The sequence below is a fragment of the Tursiops truncatus genome, chromosome 1 (assembly GCF_011762595.2).
Source record: "Tursiops truncatus isolate mTurTru1 chromosome 1, mTurTru1.mat.Y, whole genome shotgun sequence".
NCBI lineage: Eukaryota > Metazoa > Chordata > Mammalia > Artiodactyla > Delphinidae > Tursiops > Tursiops truncatus.
Genome location: NC_047034.1, coordinates 81018568 through 81034079, shown reverse-complemented (window position 1 = coordinate 81034079; position 15512 = coordinate 81018568). Strand labels below are relative to the sequence as shown.

Below are 15512 nucleotides of genomic sequence, written 5' to 3'. Positions count from 1 at the left end.
ACTGTGGGTTTTTCATAGACACCAAATATTGAGTTGAGGAAGTTTTCTTTCATTCCTAATCTGTTGAGCATTTTTATCACGATGAAGTGTTGGGTGTTGTCAAACGCTTTTTCTGTGACTATTGAGATTCAGATGACTATGTGTGGTTTTTGCCCTTTATCTGTGTATCTGTTTTATTGCCTATAGGATTTTATTCCAATTTGTTTTACATTCGTTATTTGATGTTTCTTTAAAACTGTGTTTAGAAAGAGGGGAGACATAAAGTCTTTCGTATGTATTTCTAGGTGAGGAATGGGAATTGAATCTATTTCTCAGTTCTTTAAATCTCCACATAACAGATGAAATCACTGTAGCTTACAGGTTGAATAGACTGCCTCAGGTTTTTGCTTTGTTTAATCCACGGAGTTGTCATGGCCAGTTCACAGTTTAATTAAGAGGAGCTGCCATCAAATCCAGCACCCAGCACAATGCCGTAGCCCCGAATAGCTCCAAGGAAACATTGGCTTGATACTGAGAGCCTTTACTTCCTAAAAATTAGCAGCACACGGTAAAACGCATGTAACGAAGAGATCCTTCCTGGTGTCCACCTCTCTGTCCTCTGCTTTCAGGACACTTGCCTCTTGGTACGCGGACTGTGTTCCCCAAGGGGTCCTACTGAGTTGTAACTTCTACTGATTCAAAGTATGAGGAGGAATAATATGGTTTAAATGTGATGATGTGAAGGACTTTGGCCTTTTAAAAGAAGAATAATAAAGTTTTTCTCCTTAACAGAGAAGTTTGAAAATACAGTAAAATACACAGAAGAATCACCCATAATCTTACCAGAGACTGTTAATTGGTGGTATTCGTCTTCCTAGAATTTTTCCCTTGCATGTTTTCTTCATAACTTTGAAATCAGGCTGTATATGCAATTTTATGACCTGCTTTCTGCCCTCCCCCACCATTATAAGATAAGCATTTTCCGTGTTATAAAAAATTCTAGGTAAATACCAACTTTAATGACTACACTTGCTAGAATTTGGTTAACCATTATCCTGTTGATGGACATGCCGACAGTCTGTAGTTTTGGCTTTCACAAAAATACTGTCATTTACAACCTTTTGTTAGGGGCGAGAGTTGGAGCATGGTTTGTGTCAATGTTTGTGTTTAAATGCTAAGTGGTCCATGTACTCTGCAGACTAGGAATCCAGGGACATGTAGTGACTCTGGTTGTTCACTTAAATTATCTGTGCTGTAGTTTGTCATCTGTGAAGTTAACCAGACACATCCCCTCAAGAAAACAGCATTACCACAGAAATTGACCATAATAAAAATATTTCTAAGCCTGGGATAATGACCCACATTAACAGTGAGTTGTTCATTTCATTCGAAGGAAATCCACTACTGTGAATAGTTCACAATGCAGGCTTTTTCCCTGGTCCTTGTCTGCATGGTGAGCATGGCACAAATGCTCTGTTGTTCCCACGGCCATGAGGGGAAATGAGAACAGTAACTTGTGACCTAGAAGGCATTTTGGATTTTTTTTGGAAATATAAAGAAAGTGAAATTTGTCCAAATTAGGTAAGGAAATTTGTCCAAATAAGGTGAAGGAAATATGTCCAAATTTCTCTGCTGTTTCAAATTAAGTAAATAAGAACCTAAATCCATTATGAGGATCTCCTTGTGTTTTATTATCTTGTGTTCTCTTAGAAGAGGTCTGGATACTTTAAGAAAGCCCCATAGTATAGTTCTATTTATAACCATGAAATTTCTAGTCAGAGAAAAAAAATTCAGTCCCCATTGCTCACCATCGTCCCTACTAACCTGTCCTCATGGATGACCATATATGGCATGAAGTCCCCCCAGTCATTACCACTGAGCCAACTCAGAGCAACTGGCTTAATCCTCTCCCACCTCACTGCTATAAACAGAGCAAATCCAGGGTGGTAAGGACCTGAGGGAACCATGGCTGAGCCGAGTTAATTGAAGGATGTGATGTCTAGAAGTAGGTAAAGTTTCCTTGTCCTTTTTGCTTTCATCCCTTTCCCCATGTCCTGGGACTGCCATTCTGTTACGTTCTCCATGCCCTAGACTGAATCTGAGTACTCGGCAGAACCTGCCCAGGGCTGCCTAATGCCTTAAGGTTTCCATGTTCTACAACCGACCTTCACCCTGCTCCCAGCAAAACACGGATTACTCATGGACTCGGTGTTAAGAAAGCCATCTGATGAATTCATCTTACTACTCACGTTGAAATGAAAGTATAGTCTTTTCAATTTTTTGCCTCATTGGTTCATATGACCTTTTACTCTCTTTCTCACAGTCATTTCTTTTGGATGTTAAAACAAAAAGTACCTTTTCCTTTCTGGTAATCTGATTTTAAAGGTAGTTACACCTGTATTCTTAGCTTCTAGTGAGTTTCAGAATCATTGTCCAGGGCCATCTATCTTTGCTTTCCAGAAAACCCAAGGGAAATCCCCTAGCATTGGTGTTCTGGAATCTTCTTCAGGTTTGCCTATTCCTAGACATTAGGAATTGGCATATGGTAAATATTAAGCTCTTAGGATCAGATTGGCCTAAAGCTATGTAACACTGTCACCTAAAAGTGAGCTGTAAAGGGGTTAAAAACAGAATGCAGTACCTAGCCCTTCTCTCTGCCTAAGGAGCGGATCGGAGCTGCAGATTTCTTGCATACAAGGCATACCTATTTTTTTTTTAATTTATTAAGTCATTTATTTGTGCCTAGTTATGAAATAGCACAATAATAATTATGCCTACATTCAAATGCATCCAACTGACTCTATGGTAAATATTATTAACTTCTAGCCCTAAATTCTTTTGAGTTAATTCTTCACATTTTCTTGCTCATGCATAGGCTCATTGCCTTACAACTTAGAAACTTGGAACAACTCTGCCTTGCTGTGAGTCAATGATACAATGAGGAGTCAGCATGGTTTGTGTAGAAACATCCTCTGGCCTTTGGAAGAAGGAAAGGGGTCTTTTATAAAAGTAAACTGGGTATCAAGGGAGAGTTTCAGAAAGGTATGCAAGACAGATCCTATCTGAGTAGTTTTTATGTTTATTTATTTATTTTTGTAAACTTATTTATTTTTTATTTTTATTTTTGGCTGCGTTGGGTCTTTGTTGCTGTGCCCGGGCTTTCTCTGGGTGCGGCGAGTGGGGGCTACTCTTCGTTGCGATGCACGGGCTTCTCATTGCAGTGGCTTCTCTTGTTGCGGAGCACAGGCTCTAGGCTCGCGGGCTTCAGTAGTTGTGGCACACGGGCTCAGTAGTGGTGGCTCGCAGGCTCTAGAGCGCAGGCTCATTAGTTGTGGCATGGGCTTAGTTGCTCCGCAGCATGCGGGATCTTCCCAGGCCAGGGCTTGAACCCGTGTTCCCTGCATTGGCAGGTGGATTCTTAACCACTGCGCCACCAGGGAAGTCCCTGGGTAGTTTTTAAAAGGAGTTTCCACGTTTCCTCAGTTTCTCACAGCAGATTGGAATGAATCGCCTTCAGTGCTCCCACCATGCTTTATAGAAATGTCGTCATTGTTGGCATTACTGGATTTCAGCCTCTTAATAGCAGGGCCCGTCGCCAGCACCCAATACAATGAGGCTGCTCACTCTTTCGGGACCAAAAGCATCCCTGATTTAATCCTGAACCCTCTGGCATCTGAGCCACTCTGGCCTGGAAGTGAACCATGTGCAGCTAGAAACAGCCCAGGCTGTACCAGGATGGGAGGTGGGTGGCCTTCAAATGAGACCATGGTTGTAATCTTAAGATGAAGCTCATATACTTAATGCACATGTCTCTCTGAATAGAAGGAAAGCAATCTTAGGACACCTATTTTGTGAATTTCTAGCTCAGTTCCAAGGAAGGGGATCCCACATTTAGATGCCCATTTGCACACCAAGAACAGGATTTAAACAGAAGTGTGAAAGAGGATCACGAAGTGGCATTGCTTTCTTCCAGGTCCTATATTTAATGCCTCTGTGCACTCGGACGCGCCATCAGTCATCCGGGGAGATCTCATCAAATTGTTTTGTATCATCACTGTTGAAGGAGCAGCCCTGGATCCAGGTACTTTTCTCCATCCTTCCCCTTCCCCGTATTTCTTTTTGTAAGTGTTTCTCATATCATCACCACTATGTTACACAGATGTGGAGGTCAGGGATTGGATTGGCTGTTTATTCCCAAACTGCCTAGCTCGGCAGTATTCAGTAGGTGTTTAATGGATGCAACTATCTGTTTGACGATTTGGAAACACAACCACACATTTGAATGTGTTCTCAGGGTGATCTAGTGGCCACTTCGGGGGCTGATTCAATCTCGTTTGCAGCCCACTGGCAGAGTCTGGCTCCCTCGCTTTTTGTCTTTCATTCATTCATCCATTCATTCAGCTATTTAGTGAACTCCTATAAACAGGTGCTGTTCTAGTTGCCGGAAATAGAGGAGTGATCAAAATGCACCATGTCTGCCCTCATAGAGCTTGCAGCCTAGTTAAGGAGACAAACAAGAAAGAAATCACCATATGATATAATATCAGATAGCGATTAACACTCTGAAGAAATACAGAGCAGAGGAAATGAGTAGCCAGTAACCACGGGGAGCTATTGTAGTTTAAATTCTTAGGAAATCTTTGTAAATCTTTTCTTTGCAGAGAATACAAGTACTGCCAACAGGATACCTAACAGTTGTGGGCCAGCAGCCTTACACTTTTTCTCCTTGGCCCCCTTAGTACCCGGTGCTGTTCTTCTCACTCGTAGACCCTCAGGGTTTGAAAGAACATTAAATGCATGTAGGTGTGTCTCTGTTGCTGAGCAGGACTGTAGCCACCTCTGCCTTCTCCTAAAGCACCCGTGGATACCCTGACTCACCGCCTGGGGGATGCCCGTGCTCTGACCTTGGGTGTCTTTGTACTGCCCACCCCATCATAAGCAGAGCCGTGGCCTCACACAGATCTGTGCCTCAAAAAGGCCAAATTGTGCAGGGTTCACTAAGTTCTGTGCAGAGACCACGGGATGTGTGGCCCTGGGGTGGAAACTGGAAGCAGATCTACATTCTGTGTTAAGGGCAGGCTGTCAGCAAAGTGAGGGTGGGCTGTATTGGATCTGGTGTGACCAACAGCAGAGGGGCTCGGGCCGCCACCCCCTGAGGTCTGGCTACTGCAGGGACTCCAGTTGAAGGTTCAGGTGTGGCTAGTTCAGGGTCAGCAAACCTTTTCTGTAAAGGGCCCAGGTAGAAAGTATTTTTGGCGCTGTGGGCCAGATGATCTCTACAGCAGCTACTGTACTCTGCTGTTGTAGAGAGAGAGCAGCCGAAGAGAGCAATGTAAACAGATGGGCCTGGCTGTGTTCCAGTGAAACTTTATTTACAAAAACAGGCGGTAGGCTGGATTGGACCTGCAGGCTGTAGTTTACTGACCCCTGGACGAGTTGATTGATACCGAAATTGACTCTCATAGGGGACTTGAACGTGGTTGAGCTTTAGAGGTAGGAAAAAGGAGAAGAGTTTGTGGAAGATGTAAGGAAAGGCAAAGAAAAACACGCATCCAAAACAACAGAGGGGTCAGCTCTGTCCTGGGGCTTAGGAAGGAGGAGCCTCTAGGTCTTGTTTGAGCCACCACATCTGTGGAGACTGCCGGGAGGGGGCGGTGGGCGGGGAGATCCTTTTCAAAAGTTGGAATAATGTAATACCATTTTTACCCTTAAAGCTCATTTATAAATTTTTTTAAAAATTTTAAAAGCTCATTTATAGAGATATACAAAAATAAATCATTTAAATGCTCTTTCTCAGGAAATTGATGGGTCACCAGCTGTGCCCTTAATATAAGTCTTTCCCTCCAGTGTAATTGCAGAAGCTATAGGTAGCTGTTATCTTGCAGATCACAATTTTCCAGAACTTTGCACTCTTAGACTGCATGGGTGGAAGATTCTGAATAATTAAACACAGGTCGTAATTTCGTTTTTCCTCTCGCATCCTGTGGGCTGTGAAGGAATTCTCTTCCGGAAAGGACATGTGGCCCAAGTGGGCCGAGTGCCAAGGCAGGGGGAGGGGCAGGGGGAGACCACGGCCCTTTAGAGGTGGTGTCTTAGGTCAGGTTCCCTAGAAGCAAAGCCTGAGACAAGCGTGCGAGTGATTAATTGAAGATGTGCCCTCAGGAGGCAACAACGAGGGAGTGAGGGAGTCAGGATAGAGCAGGGAAGGAAGCCAGGCAAAGATCTTCAAAACAAGTCTAACTCCCTGTGGGGAGCTCCAGAACATGGGTTGCACCACAGAGTGTGACCTCCTTGAGCTAAGGAACTGGGCTTTTATATCCCCGCCACCCCAGTTTGTCAGTCATTATCCACAGTGAATGGCTGGGGAGGGGTAGTGTTTCTTCACCTCCAGGGGTGGCTCTCCGGGAGGTGGCTTCTGTCAGCTAAGGCCAGTCCTCTGGAGAAGGGTACCGGTGTGAGAGCTTAGCAGCCGGCACCTGCAGCATCTGGGGGCCCAGCGATCCAGCTGTTTGGGGCAGAGCAGCACGAGCATCTGCTGCAGGCGGCAGTACCCTTCCTGTTACAGCATCTCTTAGTACAGACCGTGTATGTTGAACTGTGGCGGTAAGGATGTTCATGGTGGCCAACTATTATTGAGTGCTTACTATATTCCAGGTGCCGTTCTAAGCATTTTATAAAGCTAACTAACTATGGGTGCTATTGTAATTTCCTTTTCCAGATAAGGAAACTAAGTCACAGGGAACTTAAGTGACTCACCCAGGTCACTAGGCTAACAAGAGCCAGTGCTGGGATTCTAGCCCGGGTAGCCTGACCCTGCAGCCTGGCCACCGCACTGTACGGCACAGCGGGACTGGGGTTAGAGTCCGGACACAAGTAATGGGGACACAGCTGTGACTCTTTGCCTTCAGTAACCACCCGGCGCCTGCAGGTGACAGCGACACTGAGCTAGTTTTCACTGAGGACCTGGGAGTGATCTGGGGGCCCACTCTGCCTGGGCACTGTGAGGGTGTGAGGACGTTGACCTCACTCCCTCTGCCCCCAGGGTGTTGGTCTTCTTGCAAGAGATGACCCTCACCCTCGGAACAATCAAATGTTGTGTCAAGGGCCACGGCGGGTCGATGGGGAGGAAAAAATGATATTTTGGTGCCTCAGAGTAGAGGGCTGACATCACATGTAGAGTTGAGATTTGCCTGTGGCCCTTAACATTTTTAGACTGAGTTGAAAAGGAACTACCATTTGAATAATTTTTTAGAAATTCTTGCTTTTGGGGAATTCCCTGGCTGTCCAGTGGTTAGGACTCCACGTTTCCACTGCAGGGTTCGATCCCTGGTTTGGGGAACTAAGATCCCGCAAGCCATGTGATGTGGCCCCCAAAAAAAATTCCTGCTTCTAGTTTTGCTTATATTCTTTTTTTAATATGTAAGAATCTGAATGTAATTTATTTGCCTTATAATATGCTTTTTGAGGTTATTAGTGTATTTTTACTAAAATACACTAATATTTTTTTTTTTTTTTTTTTTTTTTTGGGGTATGCGGGCCTTGCACTGTTGTGACCTCTCCCGTTGCGGAGCACAGGCTCCGGACGCGCAGGCTCAGCGGCCATGGCTCACGGGCCCAGCCGCTCCGCGGCATGCAGGACCCTCCCGGACTGGGGCACGAACCCGTGTCCCCTGCATCGGCAGGCGGACTCTCAACCACTGCGCCACCAGGGAAGCCCGGATGTTACTTTTTGTTTAACAAAAATTATGTTACTTAACATGTGTACAGAAAGCCCCGTCAAGCGGTTGTAAGATAAAGCAGTGTTTGTGGCCTCCCAGTCCTTTCTTGCTTGCTGGGTGACTCTCAGACCTGACACAGCTGGTATCACTTGGTAGCAGTCAAAAGAAGAGGTCAGAGGTTTAGGATGTGCACTCTATTTCCACGTTCTATGAGAACTACCACTTGTGCCAAAGCCGTCTTTCTCTTATGCCCATATTAATTTATGTGAGGCTGTTAGAATCTTAATTTTGCAGAGTACTTTACGATTCCACAGCATTACTCTCTGGGACTGTTAAACTGTGTTCAATTTTCTCAGCTTGACATTTTTTTCCTCTTGTTTTGAACTTAAGCACTTCAGGGGGAAAAAAAATCACAGTGAACAATAAAATCTAAACTGTTTACAACTCTCCATTTTGTACGATTCACTTTATGTTCAGGTCATTCCTTATGACTTTCGTGTCCTTCCTGTCGTGGGTTCTTCTGCCTAAAATGCCAAAGGACCCTGCTTTCTTTGGGAGACAGAGCGTTCAATGTCACCACACACCACCAGCCTTTCATCCCGTGTTCTCTGGAGGAGACAGTTTGAGGCTGTGCTCCTTCATCTGGGTAGGGGCAGTGGCGTGGTGAAGAGGGTGCATTCCGGAGCTAGACTCTTGGGTTAAGCCACGTGCTCTGTGACTTCCTTGCTGTGTGACCTCAGTTATTCGGTCCCGCCACAGAGCGGGAAGTGTGACAGTACCTTCATCATGGGGTGTTGTTGAGAGGATCTGGGGAGACCCAAGGCACGTAGGGCCGTGCTGGCCCACAGTCAGGTTACAGGCATGTTAGCCGTACTTGGTACTTGTGCCTGTGGCCCTGACCCCAGTGTTTTGGCTTGGTCATCCATAGACGACATGGCCTTTGACGTGACCTGGTTTGCGGTGCACTCCTTCGGCCTGGACAAGGCTCCCGTCCTCCTGTCGTCCCTGGATCGGAAGGGGATTGTGAACACGGCCCAGAGGGACTGGAAGAGCGACCTCAGCCTGGAGCGCGTGAGCGTGCTAGAGTTCTTGCTGCAAGTGCATGGCTCCGAGGACCAGGACTTTGGCAACTACTACTGTTCCGTGACTCCGTGGGTGAAGTCACCCACCGGTTCCTGGCAGAAAGAGGCAGAGATCCAGTCCAAGCCCATCTTTATAACTGTGAAGATGGATGGTAAGAATGACACGCAAGTAACCCTCTTGGTGTTTGGGGAATGTCTTCTCTCCACGCTCTGCTGCCGCTGACGGGATCCAGGTTCCCACCCTGTGAGGAATGTGCCTGCTTTCTCTCTAGCCTGGCCCGGGCCTGTACCCAGAAAGAGCACACACAGCCCTTGCTGTTTTCCCAGCTTTGGTATCATGTGTGCTGGAGCTACCACTGGGAAATGATTTTTAAGACTTACTGGAAAGATTTTTGATGCTTTCTCTAAATTCTGTACACACCCACTTTGCTGTGTCCTCGGGTTGGCACGGATACCACCAGGCAGGGGCAGAGACCAGATCAGGAGAGTGGGTCCAGGTCTCTAGGAGGGGCTGCAGGTGGGTTCCTGCCCCTCTTGTCCTCCTACTGGTTCTGCTTCTTGGTAAAGGGGGTTTCTCCTGGATGGGAGGGGGAGCTCCCAGCCTTGGCCTACACCGACCACCACAGTCAGCCTAAAGCGCCATGGTCAGTGGGCCCCCTTCCCACGCCTCTGCTCCCTGGCCTCTCAGAGTGTGGGCAGTTGTTCCTTGGTTAACGAGAAACATGTCTTCTCTGCAAAAAGTGTCAGAGTAAACATTAACTGAAAACACTCATGGAGAGAATTCAAGTCCAGGTACCACCAAGGATTAAGTAGGAGCCTTTGAGTGTGTTCCCCTGATGCTGTGTCAGTTTGGCGGAGACTGGAATTGGAACCCCAGCTCTTCCACAGGTGACTTAGCCTTTCTAATCCTTCATTTCCTCTCTTGTTAAATGGGATAATAATCTCTCCTGGGGCTGTTGTATTAAATGTCAGGCAAACAACCACAGTGCCAGCCTCCACCCAAGGCGTGCTGGTACTTTGGGGGACGGGGACGTGGGATTTGAGGGTGTGGGATCTAAACAGTGTTTGTACATTCCCGCAACTGAGTCATTTATACCATATTTGCCTCTTAGAAATGTCTTGCTTGCAGTCACTCCATATGAAAACCCAGATTTACTAAACAAGTAGGGAGTGATTATTCACTTTGCTAGATAATTTACTATAGTGTTACTTAAAATAGCTCCCCTAGTACACTTCAGTTATCTGATGCATAGAATTGATTTATGTATGGTTTTTTTAAGGATGCATCTGCTACCGAATGTGTGGTGCCCTTATACTGACTTTTAAAAATCAATCTCCTGCCAAAACCCTAAAAAGCAAGTTGACATTCAAAGACATTGAAGGAGAATCTTTTTTTTTTTTTTTTTTTTTCTGGCTTTCTGCTGCCTTCCCGCACAGAACTGGGTGGGGAGACATTTGCTCATTTTTTGGACACGTATGGCCGAGCTGCTCTTGTCTCAAGCACCATGCCAGGTGCCGGGTACAGGATGCACGAGGTCAGATCCCCGGTGGAGACGCCGCGGCGATGGAGAGGGGAGGCGGCGGTCTTCTCCGAGGCCCGCCTCGCATCACTGACCCGCTCCCTCTCGTCTTTCCCTCCCAGTGTTGAACGCCTTCAAGTACCCGCTGCTGATCGGCGTCGGCCTGTCCACGGTCATCGGGCTCCTGTCCTGCCTCATCGGGTACTGCAGCTCGCACTGGTGCTGTAAGAAGGAGGTCCAGGAGACCAGGCGGGAGCGCCGCCGGCTCATGTCCATGGAGATGGACTAGCCGGTGCCGGGAAAGGCCGGGATGCAGGGACGTTCGAGGAGCAGTTTGGGCGAGAAGAGGACAGTGATCTTTTAACGTGATGTGTGTTACACTAAAAACCAGTCCTCTCTAATCTCAGGTGGGACTCGGCGCTCTCTCTTTTCTGCATGTCAAGTTCTGAGCGCGGACATGTTTACCAGCACACGGCTCTTCTTCCCACAGCACTTTCTGATAGAACAATCGAGTGTGTGTTTTCCCGACGGCGGCTTTTTAATGGTTAACCTCTGTCTAATTTTTTTCTCCTACTGGTTTATAGATCTCTGGCTTGTGTGTGTTTCTACCTTTTGTTTCGAGGGGTTGTGGTGAGGAAGGGGTGAAGGCGTTCAGAGTTCTTTGTCTCGGGTGAGAACGGAAGGGCCGGCTTCTGAGTCGGAGGCACGTGCTGAGAGAGCTGCTAAAGGCGACCCTCCACCCCTGCCGAGGGACAACACAGACCAGTGCCGAAGGCTAATGTGTGGCTTTTACTACCCTCCCCCACCCCCTATTTTCAGGGGGTTTAGACCACATTTGAAATCTAAACCTGCAGTCCGTAACTTCCTATCGAGCCCAGATGCATTTTGTTCTGGTTGGGTTTTTTGCTTCTCTGCCCCCTTTCCATTTCTTTCGTATCTGCTTTATGTGCGAGTGCTGAAATGGCCCTGGAATTGAGAATTTGGCTCTCCACCAAGCACCTTATCTTGCCACCTTAGCCTTAAGAATGCGTATGAAGAAAAATGCACAGCCACCTCTGTCCAGGGCAGTAAGAAGGCCTGCAAGGAAGAGGAGGTTGGGGACAAGGAAAGGAACAGACAGTCACTTCCGTAGTTCGGAGGCCACCATGCCTCAGGGGGCCCTGGGGATTGCAGAAGGGGGATCCTGGGAGTTAGATGTCTGGAGCTCGTGCCCGGAGGGTCAGTGGTGCCAGGGGTGTGTCGGGCGGAAGAAGCCACCTCTATTCTCTGTCCCGCCCTTTGTGAGAGGCAAAGGCCTTGTGCGTCTGCAGGGGGAACCACGGACACCCCACATCCTTCGTGGGCTGAGTGGGCTCCTTAATGTGGAGGTGAATTGCTGCTTGCAAGACTGACTTCACGGAATCAGAAATTACCTGGAAGAACCGTGCATTTTCTATGACCTTTTCAGTCCTTCAAGTCGTTTTAAAATCCCCTGCAGCGGGTTAGTGAGAAACGGTATACTTTGTGGTATGTTTGCTTTCCTATGAGGAACACAAAGGAAACCCAGCAATTTATATTGCCATGTGAACAGCCTACAAAGTAGATCTGAGAGCAGTCCGTTTCGCCTGATCACTCATACCAGAAGGACAACGGACCCAAAGAGATCTTCCGCCCCCCCGAAGTGTCTGCCCCTGCACAGCGCTGGCTTTTCGGAAGCATCTCAGTGGGGTTTCCTGAGGCTCACTGGTGACTCACGCCCCACATTGCAATCCTCTGTGCTTTTATCCTGGCTCTGAAGGATCTAATACTGCTCTGTCTTCCAAAGGGGAAAAAGATCCATTTGTTTTGAGCAATAAAGTAATACAAAATGATGGCCATTCATGTGCAGCTCTTTGTCACAATGGGCCAGACAGCCAACTCCTCGGGCTCACCATCTTCCTTCCCCTCCACTTCCCCTCCCTCTGTCACCCACGATTCGTTCTGCACTTATCATCAAGTCACCCCCAGGAGGCAAGTTTCCACCGAATTTTTTCCTTTTGGTTTTGCCCACAGAGGGGACCACTCACGTGATAGAAACTAGATTTTGCACTAATGGAAGCAGCACAAGTGAATTCCAGGCCTAGCATCTGTGGCGGGAACACAGGCAGCAGGTCCGCCCCACCAGAGCACGGATGACTAGAGGAAGGGATGGAGGCCTTGATAGCACTAGATTTGGGTGTTTCCTGCATGTCATTTCCTAACTGGGCCACTCCAGAGGAGGTGGGTCACAGGTGATTGTGCAAACAGGAAATAGAAACAGGTGCTGTGTTAGGAACAGCCAGTGCCCTTTGAGCCCTTGCAGTTATCATGCCTCCTAAAAGAAGATTCAGGATTGTTGTAGTACAGGCCCTTGGTAGGAGGAAAGGGTACTTGGCTTTGGACGTGACCAGGTGGCCCCAGGTGTACGTAAAACCACGGATGGGCCACAACTGACACTTATTGGCGGGAAAGGTAACACGTGCTCACACACTGTACCTTTTCCTTTCAGACTGCTGTTGCAGTTCAAGGCTGGGGTTGTGAAGGCATTGACCGCCCCCCTAGCCCCACCCTCTGTCCACTGAGCTGGTACAAAGTGGGGAGAAATCCCAGGGCATTGTACCAAGGGCCTCCTTCCTTCCAGGGGCATAAACTGGCTGGAATGTGTGTCCCGTTCAAAGTGCGAGACGTACTCGGTTGTTGTACCAAATAGGGCCCCCTAAATGCTCTTCTGGAAAAGGTTCCTGCCAGAAGCACTGGTATGAATGGAAGGACGCAGCCACGATTCACACAGATGAAATTGCACCGCTTAACACAAACGATAAAAAGTTTGGCTTTTTTTAATTTTCTAATCATAAACATATCCCCAGAAGGAGCCTAAGCTATGTTCCGATAGAAGCCTCAAAATTACTTTCAGTTGTTTACTTTATAATGTTTACATACACTTTTCACTTTTTTAAAAAAAGAAAATCCAAGCTCTGACTTTTTAACAACTTTTCAGGTTTTTCATGGGACGGTGGAACTCTGACTCACCAACTGGATTTAAATCTTAATTTAGAAGTTTATTTATGTGTGTGTTTTCTCCCCTCCTATCCACGTGGCTTTCCCTAAGATCCTCGTTAAGGTGGCCCCTCCTGCCCAGACCCTTGTCTGTTTTCCCTGGTGGCTCTTGCTTCTTGCTTTGCAGACTGCCTGCAGCCATGATTTTGTCACTGACATCTGTGAGCCAAAGACTGAGCCTCTCTAGCAGGAAAAATAAGCAATACTACACAACTTGCTACTTTCAGAAACTTTTTTTAGCTTCACCGATGACAACAGAGGAAGAAGGGAACTATAGGATTTGGGTAAGTTCTCCTCCGCTGTTTGACCAAATTCTCAGTGATAAATATTGTGTGCAGATAACTAGGAGAAAAAAGTTGACTTTCTTTCTTTTTTAGTGTGGCACATACGGATCTGCTGAATTTTACGTAGACAAAGAAAGGGTCCTGTGTATTTTTGTCCATATCCAATGTTATATGAACTAATTGTATTGTTTTATACTGTGACCACAAAATATTATGCAATGCACCATTTGTTTTTTATTTCATTAAACGAAGTTTAATTTAAATTGAAGTTGTGTGAGGCACTTGATCTCCGCCTCTGTTACCCTTTTATCTCCTCCGCATGAAGGACTGTGACTGAATTCCCGTTGCAGCTCGGGCACCTTCTGATCTCTTGGAATCCTATGAAAACATTGTAGATATTCCAAAGAGAAAAGAAGAAATGGATTTAACAGGATCAGTATTGAGATTCCCAGCAAGTGGAAAGGTGAGGGCTAGGATCCTGTCGCTGATGGATGGTCTCTTGGTCTTTCTGTGAATTCCCATGACCTTATAGGACTCCTGTCAGGAAAGAGAGAAGTTAGAGGTTGTTCCTCTCTGCAGATGAGGAAACGCACCCAAGTTCTGTGACCATATCGTGCCTGGGACAGAACGGCTTTTCTGACTCGTGACCCGGTCTGCAGCCGAACTAGGCCAGAAGGTGCTAGTCCCCGTATTATATAAAAACAGTGCTTTTTCCCCAGGCCGCTGGCTACAGGGACTTGCACAGGAGGAAGTGCCGGGAACCCCACCTCCCTGCTGGCCCCTGGAGCAGCCGCTCAGCCTCGGCTGGGCTTCCCCATGTGTGTCCCGGGCAGGGACCACCTCACTCGCGAGGTCTTCAGGGGCTGGGTCTGTGTCCCGGTTCCTAACCTTGGCCCTGATCCAGGCATGATAGAAGCGACTGGCGGTGTATAAATGCACCGTTAACGTTCTGCCGGGAGAATAGGCCGACACTACACACTTCTCCATGAAGATGGAGGACTCTGTTCACATCAAAAGGCTGACACAGTCAGAGCTGGTCTTTAGCAGTCCCATACCTATTGCTGAGCCTGTTCCTGCCTCGGTTTATATTAAAAGTAAAACAGAAATTTGCTTGCACACCTCCTGTGGCCTAGGCATTGTGCTAAGCACAGAAAACCCGCCACTTATGTCCTTTCCTAGAGGCCTTCGCACCTGCTGTTTGCTCGTTCTAGAACCCTCTTTCCACCTGTTCCAACTCCTACTTCTCCTTCAGGTCCCAGGGAGCCTTTTCTGCCCCTCTAGGCTAGGAGAGGAACCCCTGACAGATGCTCTGGTTGTCTGCAAGTGCCCCGAGGGCAGGGACCCCTTACCACTGTGATAATAGCTAACTAACACTAAGATGCTTAGATGTGCCGTACACCTGGGCAAGTGCCTCAGGTCACCCTGAGGTGACTACAGCAGAAGACCTCTTACCTGCTCTTCATGTAACTAGATCTTCCAAGTAACAGCCACTCCATGTCCTCTTACCCACAGACCAGTGTGTGTAGCACACTGCTTTAAAATACAGGTTTTAGGGCTTCCCTGGTGGCGCAGTGGTTGAGAGTCCGCCTGCCATTGCAGGGGATGCGGGTTCGTGCCCCGGTCCGGGAAGATCCCACATGCTGCGGAGCGGCTGGGCCCGTGAGCCATGGCCGCTGAGCCTGCGTGTCCGGAGCCTGTGCTCCGCAGCGGGAGAGGCCACAACAGAGGCCTGCGTACCGCAAAAAAAAAAAAAAAAAAAAATACAGGTTTTATTATTATTTAGGTGAGGCAGGGCCAGCAGATCGGGAGATGACTGCCATTGAAAAGACAGTTTGTTACACTCACAGATCCCAAGAGGGAGGGTCATGCCACACA

The 15512-nt window shown here is 47.4% G+C and overlaps 1 protein-coding gene across 1 annotated transcript in view; it reads left to right on the top strand.

Annotated features, from left to right (window-relative positions):
* The window catches only part of PTGFRN (prostaglandin F2 receptor inhibitor), an 86111-nt gene extending 72211 nt beyond the window's left edge, over nucleotides 1-13900 (top strand). Inside the window, exons 7-9 of the mRNA XM_019919686.3 lie at nucleotides 3953-4060; nucleotides 8626-8931; nucleotides 10422-13900. Coding sequence (XP_019775245.2) covers nucleotides 3953-4060; nucleotides 8626-8931; nucleotides 10422-10588 — 581 coding nt within the window. The 3' untranslated portion in view covers nucleotides 10589-13900. The remainder of the gene's footprint in view (nucleotides 1-3952; nucleotides 4061-8625; nucleotides 8932-10421) is intronic.
* Nucleotides 13901-15512: the final 1612 nt, after the last annotated feature.